This window comes from Ursus maritimus, unplaced genomic scaffold (assembly GCF_017311325.1).
Source record: "Ursus maritimus isolate PB19 unplaced genomic scaffold, ASM1731132v1 scaffold_2, whole genome shotgun sequence".
Lineage (NCBI taxonomy): Eukaryota > Metazoa > Chordata > Mammalia > Carnivora > Ursidae > Ursus > Ursus maritimus.
The window spans coordinates 65,643,675-65,662,165 of NW_024424452.1; the positions used below are offsets into that span (position 1 = coordinate 65,643,675).

An 18,491-nucleotide genomic window follows, 5' to 3' on the forward strand; every position below is an offset into this window, starting at 1 on the left:
GAGCAGCAGAGGGAGACGGAGAAGCAGGCTCCCCGCTGAACAGGGAACCTGATGCGGGGCTTGATCAGGACCCTGAGGTCATGACCTGAGCCGAAAGCAGATACTCAACTGCTGAGCCACCCAGGTGCCCCTACAGCCTATTTCTGAATAAACTTAGTAGCTGCAAAGCAACCAACACATTCCTCATTTAATAACGGATCTGAGAAATAAATTTCAAAAACATTTTAATAGTAAATGTTACAGACAGGTTACAGAAATGTGAATATATATATTGATCCTACTGATATCCGATCTGAAGTTACTCATCAGAAGGATGACTTATAGGGACTATATAGATAAACTCACATTTTTTGGAGATGAAAGGCAGGAATGAACCAAAGTGATCAGTTTACATGGAAGGGTCAGAGATGGAAAATATGGATATTTTGACAATAGGAAGATGCTAAGGCAAAATCACGATCTAGTTTATTTTATGCAGTGGCATATTTGTGCTTATTCTTTGGTCTGGTGAACTGGGCCCATGGTATCATGAAATAGACTAGACTTACAGTCACGTATGCATCAGAGACCTCTGAGCTCTCGAAATGCTTTAAGGGTGAAAATTGCTGAAACCTGCATTTGGTGGTGCTTCGGTGTCAGTGTCTACCTATGACAGCTACCCCGTCTAGGAAACAGTTTCAGAAATTGCTCTTGCTATTGCTGTAGTAATAAGTGCTCTCCCTGCTTCTAATGTTGTCCCTTCCCCATCTGTTCCCGCACTGCAGCCAGAGTGATCTTTCTGAAGCATGAGTGTGATCACAACACTCCCCTGCTTAAAACCCTACGTTGGCTCCCTATTTCCCTCAGGATGAAGTCCTTAAAAATAGCTGCCTGTTCTGGCTCCTGCCTACATCTTCAGACTCTTCTTTCTCCAATCTCCCTCTACCAGCAGCTCGCTTCTACCCTGCAACGTGTATATGCCACCCTTCGGTCGTGCCAGGGCTGTTTGCAATGTTCCAAAGGCACCTGGGTTCTCTCTCCTCCCTGAATCTTTGCACACGCTGTCCACTTCACTTGTCGCAAGATTCTTCTCATTCTTTGGGTGGCTAATTCCAACTCATTTTCAGCCTCTAATTTTTTAAGCTTCCTAAAATTCTCCCTGACTATATAGTCACTCTCCACTCTCCAACTCCTGTCCCATCATCCTGCATGATAGCAGGCCTTTAACCCTAGTTTTGTATTTATTTCCCATTCTATTTCAGTTGTTCGTTCTTCTCTGTTTTCTTCACCATGAATTCTGAAGGCACGGTCGCGGTCTGTGTCTTAAACACTGATGCATCCCCACGCTTTTGTGCTTGGCACAAAGTAGGTGTTGAAGTATTTGTTGAATGGCTGAGCAGTAGGAGTCTGACGAAGCCACTCATGTGAGGCAATGCCATGGAATGGAAGTACATTGAACTTGAAGCGAGAAGACAAGTGTCGGTTCTAGCTCTGCCACTTACTACTAGCACATCTCTTAATTCTCTGGGTTTGAGATGTCTCTGCTGTCACGCAGGGCTAACTGTTCCATCTCACTGCCTTCCAGAATTGTTATGAAGAGTGGAGAGGTCAATGCATTTGAGTGCTCTTTGCAGAACAGAAAGCACAGATGTGGGGAGGACACTGAGTTGGTAAGATTCTGTGGTTTTGTCTGAAGTAAATGCGAGTCGCGCACACAATGCAAGAGAAGCAGGCAGCATCTCGGCAAGCACGGCCTCCTTTGCTTGATGGGTGGTTTTCAAGTTGTTTTGGAGATACTGTAAGAGAACACTTTTGGAGAGCAAATTATTTTTAGGGCTGTTTTGTTAATTATTTCCTTTCTTTTATGTTTATTCCTTTGAAAGATGTTGATCTCCTTTCTGTTTCTGCTTCCTTTCCTAGAAGTGACTCATGTTCTAATCTGATAACTCATCTTTCAACGTTGTACTTAAAATTCTGACACACTTTGCAGTGAAGAAAATAGAAATACTTTACTCTAGGAAATACGTATGATGCCATTAGGGGTTTTTTGTGTACTTGAGGAAGTAGGGGTTACTGAAAGCTACTCCTCTTATATTTTTTTATCCTGGTTTGTTGTATCCTAGTATTTCTACGTTTGCCCAAATACGAGAACATAGCCCCTGTTAGCAGTAAACAAGTACAGGATTTTGTGTTCTTGTCAAACACAGGAGATATCATGTTGTCTACTAATTTTAGTGTTGTTTTTATTTTGTTGTTATTGTCCATAACAGTATAAAACTAAACTAAATTGTTGGCCAAAACAGGGATTATCTGATCCTGTTCTCTTCCAGTCAGTAGACAGGAGGATCGTTAAACAGTCATTCATTTATTCATTCATTCATTTGTTTGTTCATTCATCAAATATTTGTTGACCACACAGCTATGTCCCAGGCACCGTGCCAGGCTCTTGGGATAAATTAGTGAGCAAAACCAAGGTCTCTAGTTTTTAGGGACTTCCCTTTCAGATAACATGTGCGTGTCTTATCTTCTCTAGGACTCTGACCAGCTTGAGGTCAGAGATGTAGTTGTGTGCCTTTCAATGTTTTTATAAAAGTCAATGTATTTCTTTAAGGAGGATACAACTAACTGATAGTGTCACTGTAGGAGGAGGTGATCCAATAACATATGGGACAAATGGAAATGGAGAGGGAGAACTATCTTGGAATTCAGCTATCAAGATGGATAATATAAGTATTAAAAGAAACATACTTAAGGATAATGGAATTATTTCAATGATCTGGTTATCTTTTTAACCTTCTCTCATTTCTCTGCACCCCTGATAAACTAAGAGATGAAGCATAGAGATTTATACTATGGACTTTAGAGTCAGGTCAGCCTGGATTTCCTGGCTATGCCCCTTAATAACTAGGAGATTTTGAGCAAGTAATATAACCATGTTAGGCCTCCAGCTCCTCACTTATAAAGTAAGGATAATAAGAGAGTCTACCTCAGAGGGTTGGTATGAGGATTAAATAAAAGGATAAATGTGAAGAGCTTAGCTTATAGCAAACATTCATAAATAATTACTAAAATTATTAATCCCTTAAGGTAGGATTTTTTCTGCCCTCTTTGAATGAAGAACCCCAAGATTAAAAGAATTAAGCTTCTTGTCCATGGCCACACAAGTAATAAGAAAGTGAATGCCGTACTTTGACACTATAGCTGTGTGAGTTTTCTACTATATTCTATTCCTCTCAAGATGTAATTTTCCAGAACACAAAGGAAGTCAGCTGAAAATGGTGTGTATGCATTTGTGTAAAAAAGAATAAGTAAAAACAAAAAAAATTTTAAACCACAAAGTAAATAAAGCTGTAAGCAAATATTTAATTCTAGTCCACAGTAGATATGCTTTCCATAGTAGATAAGCAATTTTGAAAGTACTTTCTGTGTATACTGTGTAAGTTTGAACAAATGAGTAAATATGTTGAAGATAATGGGAGCCAAGTTTCTCATTTTTGGGGAGGAAAGTTATAGTGATGGAAAGAGGGGAGACTAGGTTCTATCTATGTTGTTGGATCAGAATTGGAAAGATCAGTGTGAATGTACATGTATTATTAATATAAACATATGTGGAAAAATACTTATAATAATATATTTATACATTTATATGTGTATTCCCATCCTGGTTCTGTCTACTAAGGTGACCTAGAAACAGACTTCTCAGTAGCAGTGTGCACCACCTGATGACAGATCTTGGTTTCTAAATACCATTCTCCACTAAAAGGCAGGAGAGTTCCTTGGACAAATGCTGATTGCAGGACTGGTACAAGGATAGTACCAGACGAGCCTGGAACATATTGGTGGGAATAGAAAGCCAGGAAGTTCATAGGAATAATAGAGAGATATAATATAGGAAATACCTTGAAGGGGTTCACACTGGCCAAATCTAGGATGAGTTGAACAAAAAAATAAATAATGGGCCTAATCAATTATAGCCCACTGAGTAAAATAAGAATCCATGACTCCATGCTGATATCAATGAATTAATAATGGGAGAGAAAGGAAAGCCCTTCCTTACAGCACAATGTTAACTAATAAATAAGGGAAAATGTTAGAGTAGAAGAGTCACCATTGGGTGTAAAACCTGTAGAGGAGAATTTTATGAGGCATAGGGTATTTACTAACATGGTCATAGCATCTCCCAACAAAATTACCTACGAATTTCAAAGAGGGAGATAGTAACTTTACAGTGGAGAAGCCTGGGAGAGACCACCTAACCAGTGGTGTGCCAGGGCTAGCCCACGCCAGCTTATGAAGGCCAACTGTGTGTATTTCTTCCCAACTCTGTGTTCAGTGATGTCACTTTGGTAGCTTGAAACAGGCCATAGTAGAAGCATTACATTGAAAATTGGTAAACACTACAAATAAGGAATCCCCCCCCGGAGACCAGTTATTAAACATTGTATAGCACACCAGTGACATTAAGCAGATAATATCGCCCATGTTGGGACACGTGGACATCATGTGTCTTAACTCAAAATAATGCCCATACCTCCCTGCTGCTTTTCTCTATAATTCCATCAGGAATGGCTCTTGGCTAGGAAGCATGTTATAAAGGGACTCATAACTTCGTCATACCAATATTCTACTGTCACAAAGCTCTCCGTATTGTACTTTAAAAGGGAAACGCTTTTTAACCAAAATGGTTATATGTTTAACACAACTTCAGCCCTCAATGAAAAGGTGACTAGAAACATGTCAGATGGGATTGGTGCCTCAAATCACTGCCACTGTAGGCCCTGTTCTCGGGTTAGACTTGAAGCTTTCATCATTTCTATCCCAGACTCTTTTTTTTTTTTTTAAGATTGTATTTATTTGTCAGAGAGAGAGAGCACAAGCAAGGGGAGCAGCAGACAGAGGGAGAAGCAGGCTCCCTGCTGAGCCAGGAGCCTGATGTGGGACTCGATCCCAGGACCCTGGGATCATGACCTGAGCTGAAAGCAGACGCTTCACCTACTGAGCCACCCAGGCGTCCCTTTCCCAGTCTCACTGATAAAACTTTTAGTCCCTCAGTGTAGCTATAAAATTTAGAATGTCCTTGAAAAAATCTAGTAAGTCGTTTTTGCTCTGACATAGTTTTAAAGTAGCAGGATTTAAAATAATAAATGATATAGAAAAGGATCAAAAACATGGAATGAATTCTTCAGTCCATTTCTTTAATGGGATGGTAAATATCACTGCAGACATTTTTGGAGAATATAATCAACCAGAACTGTAATTGGAAAACAGGAGTGACAACACCTCTATGCGTACTTGGTCCGTGTTTGAGGACTATCCTAGTGCTTGTGTACTCCCTTCAACTCTTAATTGTCATCAATAAAACATGGACATGCCCACATGTGGCCACCGGTGATTGTGAATAACTTGGAGAAGAAGGTAGATGTTCCTATTCTAATAGATTTGCTCCTTTTTAAAATCAGCTCTATGGAGGTAAATTTAAATGTAATAAAAATCACCGATTTTAGGTGTGCAATGAAAAATATTTTGAGAAATATACACAGAGGTGGAACCATCATAATCTCAATACAGAACACTTCTGTCAACCCCAAATGTCCCTCATGCCCCTTTATTCCCTCACACGCACCCCCTGTCCTTAGGTCCTGGCAGCACTTGCGTGTCCTCTAGTGTTTACTGTTCTAGAGCGCCATGTAAATGACATCAGACAATCTGTTTTGGCGTCCAGCTTCTTTAACGAAGCATACTGCTTTTGAGGCTCACCCATGTGTTATACCTACAGTAGCTTGTTCCTTTCTATTCCTACTGTTCCTAGTATCCCTGTAAGGCAATACCACAATTTCTTTATCCATTTAGCAGTTAATGGGCATTTAGATTGTTTCCAGTTTTTAGCTCTTATGACTAAATCTTTCAGCCTCATTTTAAGCACAACCAAGAAATTCTTCTTTACTGCCATTGCTTTTATTCCAGTTTATAAAATATGGCTAACTACAAGTTCGATTAAATGAAATCGTCAGTGTTGTGAGAACTGAAAGAAAACCAGTTGGGGAAGACGAACTCAGCTACCCTCCGTGATGCTCTCACACGCAGCCGGGACTGTCCTCTCAGTTTTCTTTGCCTTGGTCGTTTTCCCCTTGTAGACTTCTTATGGTGTATTCCACCTTCTACTTCCTATTTTAGCCATTTGAATTCCGTGTCGGGAGCAAGGCCTATGCCATATTTATCTCTGTTTGACTCAGTGCCTAGCAGAGTGTCTTTCACATTATTAATAGAGTTAGGATAAATATTAAACAAATTGATTTGGATTCTCCTCTCATCCCTCCCTTGGACACATAAGTGGTTTTTATTCTTTCAATCCATGATTGTATTACCTCTGGAGTGCCATAAAATAGGTTTCCCTAAATCAGAATATTTCAAATCCCACCTCTGCCTTCATATCACTTACATTGTAACCTTCGAGCCTGTTTCTTTCTTTGGCTATAATATGAGAGGATTTGATTAAACAGATTTGAGATTCCCTTCCAGTTCTAACATTCTAAGGTTTTATAAAAAGCCTACTAAGAAAGAACCTACAAGGGGAGAAGGCAACTCGGGAGGAAAGAGGGCTGGAGGGAGGAAATAGGAAAGCAAAGATAGGCCGTGTTTTTATGCAATGAAAAAAAGCAGGAATTAGACTTGTAGTGATCATTTCATACTATGTACAGATATCAAACCATTATGTTGTATACCTGAAACTAATGTGTTATATGTCAATTATACCTCAATTAAAAATTATAAAATAACATGTAGTTTCTTAAATAGAGTAAAAATTAGAGAAGGACTCAAGAAACAAAACTTGGTATATAAATCAACATTTGTTGGTAGAGCATTGGGTTTTTTTAGATTTTATTTATTTATTTGAGAGAGAGCTTGCACACAAGTGGTGGCAGAGGGAGAGGGAGGAAGCAAGCTCCCCGCTGCGCAGGGAGCCCAATGTGGGGCTCAGTCCCAGGACCCCAGGCTCATGACCTGAGCTGAAGGTAGATGCCTAACCAGCTGGGCCACTCAGGCTCTCAGTAGTGCATTTTCTTAAATTGTCTTTATAAGGAGAACTACAATAACAGTAGTGTTTTTTTTCTACAGTAAATTTAGAATATCAGTTATCAGGCAGCTTCTCGTGCTAAAAATTGATGTTGAGACTGGCAACCCCTTTGTGTAGGAGAACCATAGCCCCAGTGTGCAAAGGGTAGCCCCAGGTATGGCTGTTGTCCTGATATGATTATCAGTAGCGCTCCTTTTCACTCTCCAATGCATATTGGTTTCGAGCAGTGCATTGTACAGCTCCCCCGTTATTAGGGATCTCAGAGCCCCATATCTCCCTGCCTATAATCAGGGGTCTCACCTCGGGGTGGTTACTCAGCGGAAGAGTCCGCAGTGCCCTTTCTAGGATGATTCCTTCGGCAGCACGATCTCTAGCTCGCTGAGCCCCTGGAGCCGCTCTCTTCCGGGCACTCTTCCTTTTGACATGTCTAGAAGCTTTTTGCCTCCTCGTGCTAGCCTTGAGCAGATTCTGCAGCCTCACTAAGACTGCATCCTCCCTTCCCCCGATGACAGGGGTCTAAGAACACCTATTCATTAAGCATTCACTGCCTGCTTCTCCTGTGTGAATCCTGAGCCAGGCTCTGGATTTAGAGAGACAGAGATGACAAGAGGCAATAAGTCAAGTGTGATAAATGCCATCTTAGTAGGATGTATCCATTTACAATGTATAGTAAGGTCACCAAGGAAAGAATACTTAATTTAGGAGAGAATGGAAGGAGAGGGGAGAATTTTGAGCAGACCTTAAAGGAGAAGTAGACGCTGAGCAGAGGGACCGGGGTCGGGGTGAGGGTGGGGGTGGGGTGGAACAGGATGCGGGGGGCGGGGGGAGACATCCCAGGAAAACAAAGAGACGTATGCAGCGATCCACGATCCACGGGCAGAAGATTCATGGTGGGACTGGGGAGGCAAAAAGTGGCCTCATGTATCTATTTGTTGCAATATATCCATTTGGAACTTAGTGTGAGGGGAGACCTTGGAGTAGGTCCAAGGGGGTGTTGTTATGAGAAGCACCAGAAGGGACCTTATTTTGCATTTAGCGTGGACTCCTGATGATTCCCTTTGAGGGAGGTATGGGTATAGTTTTGTTCTGGAATTTTACACCACAGCATTACCGCATGCATTGACCAATTTCGATACAGACTTTCCTTATGTTGCTTTATAATTAGAAGCCAATGAATCGAGGCTCCACAGCGGTATGTGGACTACTAGTGATAGCTTTATGGAATTGTTTATTTTTAGTTTGGCAAAGGCAAGGCAGTAAATATCTCAATTAGTAAACTAAAACAGCACGGATGAGAAATGCCCACAAGGAGATAAGGAGTTAGACATAACTAAGCCAGATAATTAAAGGAAACCCTCAGCTCACTTACCCATATTTAGAGTAAGAGGAACCAACCTAATGTGTGTGCCGTGTCCGCGTCGCTGTCACAATGTGATCCTGCGCATTCTTCAGATTCTGATTGTTCAGGCAGTTTCTTTCTGTAGGAGCCCCCGCGATGGGGTATTGACCCAGGCGGATGACCCGTCTCACTGGGCCAATACCCCATCACCGCGGGCTGGGACGTTGTCTTGGACTGGGAAATGTTCTCATCCCGCAACTTCTCTCAACGTGACCGGAAAGGGGTCATATTAGGAAGTGCTGGGGGAAAGTTTTCCTTTTCATATTCATATTTATAATCCCATTACGTGGCCTAATGTGTGGAAATGTTTAAGGAAAACATCCAGAATCATTTCCTTGCTTCTGAATAGGATCCCCTACATTCTATCTGAGATGCCATTTTCAATTGAGGAGGAAAAAAGCAGAGGTGGTCTACAAAGCCTGAGTTTCAAGAATTTAAGTTTTGCTGTATTGATCCATGCCATTTGTAGAACCGCATGATCTGTGGGAAATAGTGACCACTCAAAAGATAAAACACGAAATGGTGGCCCGGAACGTTGACAGTCTTACCGAAAAAGAGGTTTGCGTTTTCAAGTTACAAAATAACAATATTCAGATGTCACGATTTTTTGATTTTTAAAGTCATATACTTTAGTCCATCTTGAATATGGCATGTACTGAACACAGCATGAAAGGCCCTTTGGCTCTCCCCCTGGTGGGGAGGGGGTGGGGGTTGAAGGTGGGAGGGGGTGGGGGACGGGGGCGGAGGGGGGAGGCGGGGGTCTGACAAAGATTGTTGTCTTCTTCGGCTCCACAGTTTACTACGTGTCAGCTCTCCGTGTTCTGTAGGGAAATGGTGGGGCTTGCTGCATCTGTAGATTACATTTCTGTCTGTCTCCTCTCTGCTTTGTAGACTGGAAAAAGATAGCATTCAGCAGAGCTTCAGCAACGAAGCAAAGGCCCAAGCCCTTCAGGCCCAGCAAAGAGAGCAGGAGCTGACACAGAAGATACAGCAAATGGAGGCCCAGCATGACCAAACTGGTAGGTGGTAGGGAAAGATTAGAGCCTGGGCACTGGCTCACAAGGCAGGCCCACGCCTTACTGTGAAATGACATCAGGAACACCTGTAACCTTTGGCTGGCCGAAGGGAGCAGATGCTAACTACACCGGAGATTCCGAATTACATATTAGTTAGCGTTTAAAAGAGAAAATGGAAAGTATTGCCCACTGTCTGTTGATTTCAGAGTGCTGCTCTCACATCTGTTGCACCATCTGGATTATGAGTTTATTTACCTGTGTTCAAGAAACGTAAAGCTGAGAGAGACCACAACAAAGTAGAAAAACAAAGGGCTTGTTTTTGGCTGGGTTTTCAGGCACACATGTTATATAAAAAAATAGCATCAGAAGCTCGGCGGGAAATGCTCTGAGCTTACAGTTAGAGTCTCCTGAATAGCATTGAACAGTTCCCACAGTACACACATTATAGCTACTCTAAAAGCCTAATGAGTTTGCTTCAGCATCCAAACTGGAGAAAAGCTTTAGCCATTAATCGGTTCTTAATTCACTGTCGCAGCTGGATGTAATTCAGTGGCTCCAAATTGATATGTTCCTTTATTTAATCTTTGCAGCTTCGAACATTTTTAGCATTTGTATGATTTCCCCACCTCCCCCCCCCCAGCCCAATCGAGAGCGATGTTTAATCCTTTGCATTCTTCAAGTTCTCAAACTGCTGTGAAAATGCAGTAATACAAGGCATTGACCACAGCTGGCAGCTTGGCTAAAAATTGCCATCTTTCATCACATTGGTGCTATTTTGCAGACGGAGTTGGCCAGTAACTCTTTACCTTTAATTTGAAAGTAAAATGCACTTTTGTTCAAAGCAACCAGTTGGATGTGTTCACCCAGAGCATTCTGTAGCCCCTTTCACTTTTGAGTTGTGTGTTCACAGACAGTGTTAGTCAAAACAAGACCGTGTCAGTCATTATAATTCCACACCACATACTCTGAGCTGATTGTACTATTAAAACAAAAGTTTAATTGATCCTGTCTCTTGCCGAAAAGTGTTGCTTAATTTTGAGTGCCTTGATTTATTTTGCTTTGTATGCTATATGCTTTTTACCAGTCAGCGGCTAAAATTGGAAAGAAATAAAGGGGCTTATTAAACCTGACACTTCACGGTAATTTTTCACATGATCTCATGTGCACTGTATTTGAAGACGGGCTAAAAAAATGATTGCTCATCCTATAGGTGAAAAATGGTAACATAAAAGTCATTAAATCATCTATTTGCTTATAAAGAGGCAGATGTCATATCGACTCACATGATTCCGTTCCGCGTTTTTCCAGACTCAGTGGATGTTTTTCCACTAAAAGCAAAAGGAGGGAATTCGGGAAGAAATAGTGTTTCCCTCCTGTTCACAAGCTTCTAGTGATCAAGGAGTCTTGGGCAGAATCTCCGAGTGCTACGTGAGAGGATTTAACGGCTAAGAGCACCTTAAGAACACTTCTGTTTTGCACAAAAATATTACGCTCTCTTCAATTCCTGTGACCAGATCTTCAGTGAAGCGCATACTGTTGACAGTGAAATCCAAATTCTAGGGAAGATGATGTATTCTACATCGTTATGAAAGAAGTATACACGAGGGGTTGGGTTAGTGAGATATGTGGGCAAATACGAAACATAAAGTATGAATTACAGTATAGAACAGAGTTCCTCCGTTATTTTAGTTGTGAATTATCTAGTTGTGATCATTCTTGACACTGTTGATAGTAAAATTGTCAAAATAAAAATATAATATCTTACATATTACAAAGATATAAGCATCCATGGCTCCACTTGAGATAATCTGACAGTTTATCAGCACGTTAAAACGTCACCCCAAGCTGGTATGATCACAACTGTTTCCGGGGTGTAATTATTAGAAAAATTAATGCCTCCCAAGATGTAGTGTCTTGCCAGGTGAGTGGTCCTTTGACCTTGGATGTTGAAATTGTCCTGTGGCTTCTAGGAAAGGGGTAGTGGTCTTAGCACTGTTACCAGTCTACATTTGGAAGCCCTGCAGAGTTACAACCATAAACATCTTATATTGGTGGGGGGTTTATTGTTATTTCTAGAAAATGAACAGTATTCATTGCTGACCTCCCAGAATACATTTTTGACAAAGTTAAAGGAAGAATGCTGTGCATTAGCCGAGAAACTGGAGCAGATCTCTAAAAAAAGCAGGTAGGTGATATTATACAATGCTTTCGGAGTACTGTTTGGATGAATACTGTCATTTTTCCTGAAAAAACTGCATCTCCACTATTTGAGGCTCATGTCAAAATTAAATATGTGTTGACGTATTTCCTGTGAAAATGTTTCCTCTGTATGGACAGTTTCTTAATATGTACAATTTTTTAATTGTCCATACAGACACCTTGCTGTTTTTTTCATGATTTTGAATACATACTATTATTTGACTTTTTCAACATTCAGAATCGACAGTTATGAAACTTCAGAACACAAAGGTCAAGATGGCAAATATTTTACAAAGGATTCAGATAAATCAAGCAGTTTTAAAGTCTTATGTCAATACAGTTAACATTTTAATCTGTTAGCACAGTTCTCCACGAACACCCAGAAACTCTCTCTAGGTCAAATGATAATAGATGAAATGCGTATCTACAGAAATGAAACTAGGTGATACTTGAAAATAAATAAACCCAAACCATCCTTTCATTCTCCAAAAATTGATTTGTTTTATTAGAACAGCTATCATTCCTTTTGTAGGTACGCTGCCCTTTTATAAAATACATTGATTGGGATCTTCGTGAATTATTTTCAGCACATTTTCTAATCAGATTATTTCCATGAATGAATGATTTTATGCTCTAAATGATAGGAGCCTGCATTCTCATCTCAGCTCTGAGCGTCACTGTCTTACCTCAGACAGATTTTACTTGACCTGCTTGAACTGTGCTTTCCTCTTGTAAATGAATGATATTGGACAGAATCACTTTGAACTATAAAAGGCATCACTCACGTAAACGAACTAGATATTAGATGTCCCATTAAACTACAACCTAGTGGAAAAATAACCTGTAGATCTCGTCTTTATTTTTCTGAGGTTCACTTAGACCTACACAGAGCAAGCAGTAGAGCTCAGCGAACAAACTCCTGACTTAGGAATCTCATTCAGAAGGGGTTTCCTGAGCCCTGTCTTGGGTTCCTGCATCAGTGAGGTAGCTTAGCTGTTGGAATCCATATCCCAGAATCCTTTGGGGAATCAGAGGGCTGATGAGTCCAGTTCTTCCTGCTCCCAGGAAGACAGAGGCTTTTATAAAGCACCCAGAATGCGCTCTGACATGCGGACCTTCTTAGCAAATACTAATTAAAGATCTTATTTGCGTAGAGAAAAAGCTCAGGGTGCCAAAATACCAGATATTTTCAGGAAGTTTGACAAGGAAACCCAAATGATTTTGTTGCAGGAGAGACCCTCATAATATATTAATAGTAGCTCCTGCTATTTCGAAATATTTTATTTGCCTCACATAAACCCAAAACTAAGTAATTTGTTAGAAGCAAACAAACAAAAAACTTGGATCATACAGTTTAAGAAGAAATTACATTGATCTGGGACTTAAAAGATTGTGTTATCTGAAGATTGCTTTGTGATCGATTATTAATTATCTTGCTCTCTAAGGAGACATAATTCCGGAAATTACAGCATAAAAAAGAGATGGAGGTACTGTATGCTTGGTATTAATTCTTACAACTTGAGACAGGAATTACATGTGAGGGAACCAATACTCACAGTGTTTAAATAGCTGGGAAGTGGGAGAACTAGAGTTCTACCCTAGATATTTCTAGTTCCAAGGCCTATGATCTTTCTTGTAAGAAGTGTAATATCTTCCATCTACTACCAAAGAAAATCCAGGCCAAAGCAGCTATGGTAAGAAAGTTTGGGAAAGAAAAAATATTCCTTCAATTCCCATGGAGAAGTAGGCATGCTTGTCATGTGAGGGTAAGCCTGGGAGCGTGGGGCAACCTGTGCCCTGCGTCCCTGGCCCCCTTTCTTCTGCTCTAGATCTATCCATTTGTCCTGTACTGATCTAGTGAGACTGAGCCTCAGCCCCCCTCCACCTCCTCTTGCTTCGGGTTCCTCCAGTTCCTGACCGCTCTTTGTCAACTGAATGTGCCTCTGTCTGTCTGATACCCGCATGGCGTGCAGTACCTGCTTACTGACTGAATGAAACAAGTATGGTTTTACCCCCTCGAATCCTGACCTGACTCTCCTCCCAACCTGTTCCTGTGTAGATGACAGTCAGGGTGCAGTGAAAAGCACTTTGGAATTCAGAAGGAGCAAGGTTCGAATCTTGCTCTGCCACTTGGCTGCATGACCTTGGGTACATTGCCTAATCTCCAAACCTCAGCTTCTCCATCTCTAAAATATGCACATTTTTAAAATTTACTTAATTTATTTATTTATTCATTTATTGAGAGAGAACATGTGTGGGGGGGCGGGAGGGGCCGAGGGAGAGGGAGAATCTCAAGCAGGCTTCACCCTCAGCGCGGAGCCTGACCCGGAGATCACGACCTGAGCCAAAACCAAGAGTCCAACTGACTGAGCCACGGAGGCGCCCCTAAAACATTTCTAAAACCCTGTTGCCGGACTGTTGTGGGGATAAGAAATACTGAGAGATACACGGGTGCACATATACACATACACACGTGTGTAAAGCGCCTCGCTCAGTGCTCGACACGCAGAAGTGTAAGCACTCACGCTGACGGCATAGCTTCCAGAGCCTTGACCGCGGCGGTTTGGATGCGACGTCCGTCCAGCTACTACTGTCTTTTCCAGGGACGCTCCGAGTGCCATTCTGACAGACATAAGTTCTGTATCACAAGGAAAACCTTTGTAAAAGCAAAGCAGGATCGGGAAACTGTGGGTCTGGTGGTGTTTTGAGTCCTGCTCTGAGCTGGCCTCTTTCGTAAATCTGAAGAATTAAAATAAGGCCATCTACTGTCGCTTTGCAAGTGGATCCAAAACTAAGGCCTGGCAATCATAAACACTCAAAAAATTGTTACCGATTATGGTTAAAACTTTTAAGAGCCCCTGAAGTTTACAAAATACTCATTTTGTGTGTCTCACAAGGATGTGGTAGAGTACGGTAAACTGTGATTTTAAGGTTCGTTGTCTGTTTGTTGACTTTAATTCCTGTCCACCGAGTGTCTCTTTTCCCTCTGGCTCCCTCTGTGAAGAGGACGACATTTTCAAAATTCATACAAAATGTATCATTGGATTTTGACATGACCTTTTGCTTTGAATTCACCTGTATAACTTGAAGGGCTCAGAGCGGTTCTTTTTAAATAAAGACTGTAAATTTATGAAGCCCTGGGGAAGCCTTCGGGAGCTCCGTGCACCCTGTACTAAACTTTGGGGATAAATGATTTTTCCTGTGCTTTGAAGTGAGGAAAGTCTTGGAGCTTTTTGAGCTTCCTAGAGTGTTGTCACTGGGGAAGTCCAGTCTCCACAATAATGACCCCGCAGGGTGATTCTGAGCCGGCTTTTCCTCAGAGTACGACAGTAAAATTTTTCTTAAAAGTGGGTCTATTTATTTTGTATTTCTCAACAATCGAGAACAATTTTTGTAGCTCCCTTTTCTTGCTCGGGACATTTCTCAGAGTTCCACGTTATTTATAACCCCATACTAACCAAATGGCTTCACAGCATTTGTTATTAGCTTTATTTTTTACTCACGGATCTAGCCGTTTGACCAGAGCCCCTGCCGTCCCTAGGAACGCTGAGTCTGGGCTCGCCGTGCCTTAGGCTCTGACTCGTTACCCCAGCCTCAGGCTAGGCTGCCCCGTGCAGGTGTTCGGGAAGGGTCCTTCCGAGTGTGTCTGGTGTATGTGTTTTCTCCCCAAGTGCCAAGCTCAGGGGCAGCGCCTTGAGCTCCGTTGTCTGCGCGCCCTCCCCAGTGATCAGCGTGGGACTGTCTGCGCGCCGCATTCCACCCTGCTTGGGTGGTGTCTGTAACTCCAGGGTTTGTGAATGGCACGTCCCATTTTCGAACTAAAAATGAACTGCCGATTCTGTGCATTTGATATAGCTCGTTTCTGACCACGAGACGGGAGAATTAATTCCGTTTTGCTTTTAATTGGCACCAGGCAGGCATGCTGGCTGATTTGAGTTGATGCTCTCATAAACTTTAGCTACCCTTTCGTCTTTATTCCCCGGGACCCTGGGAGCTTATTACAAGTCCTAGGGTTGTTTTTGAGGGTGGTAAGTGGGGCCATTGAAATATCTTTGGTGCAACTGGGATTTCTCTTTATCAAAGTGAGGGAAGTGTTCCCTCTCCGCAGGGGCTTGGATGAATCAGCAGTGAAATGGTTGCAGTGCCGTTTGCAGGGCTCTGACCGAGGCCTGGGAAGAGCTGAGAAGTGCTGGGCGCTGGGAGGCGTGAGCCTCTGGCTGCTGGAGGGTGGCGATCAAGCCTGGGCTGGGGTGCGGCCCCTCGGCGCACGTTGGAGAGACAGGCTAGCAGGGAGCACAGAACCCCGGTCTACGTGGTGGTTTTGCGTCTCTTCTTTCTTTCCTGTCACTGTCACTTTCTGGGTTGCTAGGCTTGCGGATTGATGTCTAACACAGCCCATTGTGTATTTGTGATTTGCGTTTTGTAATTAAGAGGAACAATGGGAGTCCATTGGGTCTCGTTATATATAATGGTTGGTTTAATTTGTTTCACTTCTATCTTGTTAATTGTAAATTGATCATTAAGATTTGAATTCTAATCTGTCACCAGGGTTGTGGGTATTGAGGCTAGAGCAATGATCCTGGTTTTAATCACTGATGATGAGAAACAAATTTTATAATTTTGGTACATATTGCAGTTCATATATTTTAACACTGTATTTTATGGTGTTATAAATATTGTTAAATGACTTTTAGTGTAGTTTTACTGTGTGGACTATAATGTATAAATTATATTACTGTTTTGGCAACAGCCAGTATCCAACTGTGTGAGTTTAATTGAAGTAAAGAACACACACCCGGTTGAACTATTTTTTCCCCCCGCATGTTTAGACGATGTTAGATTGGGATGCTACAAAAATTATATTCTACAAGGAGGGACTCATACTGGCCTCTGCTAATTGTCAGCAAAAGTCAAGTGAGAATCTAAAAGAATAAAAAATTAAGGGGTCAGGTTTTCCCTTAAAAAAGCAATTATCACTGTAATCCTAATTGTAGTAGTAAAATATTATACTTCATGCAAATGCCATTACACAGTATAACTGGTATATAAAAATGCAGGGAAAAGTTCATGCTTCTGTGAAGCCAGAAATTATCTAAATTTTCTCTAAAAATGGATTAGAGTCAATTATTCGTTTATATGACACTGGAATAATCGTGCCACGGAGGTAATCTGGAACCAACAGAAACTTGTGCTGAAGTTTACTCTCCGAGCTTTGCAAACTACTAGTTCTTTGACTATATCGTGGGCCCTAGACAGACTAATGATGATGTCCATGGACATTTGCCAAATTTTTATCAGATACTGCAAGTGGGAAGGCAAATTACCATAATAAACAAAGAGAAATAAAAACCCAAAAATATGCAAAGCAGAAAAAAATATTATAGCAATAAAATACCTGATACTAATGTGCATTTTACAAAATAACATTTATCTCTTTGTGGTCGTGTAAGACATCCCCAGTGTAGGGCATTTGGCTATAACTAGAAAGAAAAATTAAGAAAAAAAATTTCCTATGACGTTACCATCCAGCGGTAACGTTCATCTGTGATGTATCTCCTTGCAGTGAGTTTGCGTGTGGTTGTAAGTGTGTATGGACACATACATTCGCCTGGTGGGTGAGTGCCACTGTATACACAGTCTGTATCCTGCTTTTCACTTACTGATATCTGGTGAACATTTGTCTACATCACTACTCTGGAAACCATTTTAATTGAATCATTCGTATGTATAATAATTCATTAGACATTTAAGATGTTTCCAGTTTTTCACTGTTATGAATAATACAATAATAATTTTGTCCATTACTCTGAATTTTTTATGATTCCCTTAGTCGAGATGCCTAAAAGGGGATTGCGGGTCCAAAGACTCTGACCTGTCTTTTTTCTGTTTCAATAATACGAACCCTTTTAAGGCTATTGACGTGGATGACTTTGTTCAAGTATTACACTAAATTCTCAGTATACGTGTACCCACATCAGTATGTGACACAGAGAGGTGAAATTTGTAAGAAAAAGTGAGAGGCAGTATTGCACAGTGGGTGGGACAACCCCTGTAGAGTTGGAGAGGCCAGTGTTTGTATCTGAGCTGGGCTAATGACCCTTTGGGTGACCTCAGGCAAGTCATTAAACCTCCTATTTACCTCACAGAGAAAAGGAAATAAACACTTACCCTGAAGAATTAATTGCGATCATTAATATATAGGATGGATTCTGCTATCTGACAGAGAGTAGGCAAGCATGCACTGAATATTCAACTGGGATCTGCTTTTGTTACGCATTTTTTTGAATAATAGCAGAAATTGAGTATTTTATAAATGTTGATTGCCTGTTTCTGTTTCTTCCTCTGTGAATATTTTTCATATTCCTCGTGTGTTTTTAATGGGAATTTTGATGGAGGGGGGATAGCACTTCATTAAATGACGCGTCTCATCTTCATTTGTCTCATTTTTTCTGTGTTCCCAGTCCTTTTTTTAATTTTGAAAATTTTGTTCCCAGTGCCTTCTGTTTTTCATGATTTTTTTTCTAAATCAGAGTGATTTTCATAATCTTTTTTCCAGGTTTACTGAGAAATTAGTGACATACATCACCGTCCAAGTTTAAGAAGTACAGCATGGTGGTGTGATTTACATGTATTGTGACAGGATGACCACAGTAGATGCAGCTGAAATGACTTTATTGTTTGTCTTAAATATGTGTCCATTTTAGAAATTCAAAAAAAATGGAAAAGGAAAATAAATTTTAGAAAATTCCTAATTCTGACACCTAGAGATAATCCATATTAATATGTAATATACATAGTATTTTTAAGGGGGAAGGGGAAAAAG

The 18,491-nt window shown here is 41.1% G+C and overlaps 1 protein-coding gene across 7 annotated transcripts in view; it reads left to right on the plus strand.

The window, feature by feature from the left end:
* Window positions 1–18,491, plus strand: part of SDCCAG8 (SHH signaling and ciliogenesis regulator SDCCAG8) — a 226,519-nt gene that overhangs the window by 133,901 nt on the left and 74,127 nt on the right. For 6 of the 7 annotated variants that reach the window (XR_005836324.1, XR_005836323.1, XR_005836322.1 and 3 more), the window contains 2 exons: window positions 9,345–9,472; window positions 11,546–11,654. Coding sequence is in view for 3 of the 7 variants with exons in the window: in XM_008694795.2 (XP_008693017.2) it covers window positions 9,345–9,472; window positions 11,546–11,654 (237 nt within the window). In the remaining 4 variants the exon portion in view is untranslated. The remainder of the gene's footprint in view (window positions 1–9,344; window positions 9,473–11,545; window positions 11,655–18,491) is intronic. The other variant, XM_008694835.2, reaches the window with a different exon arrangement.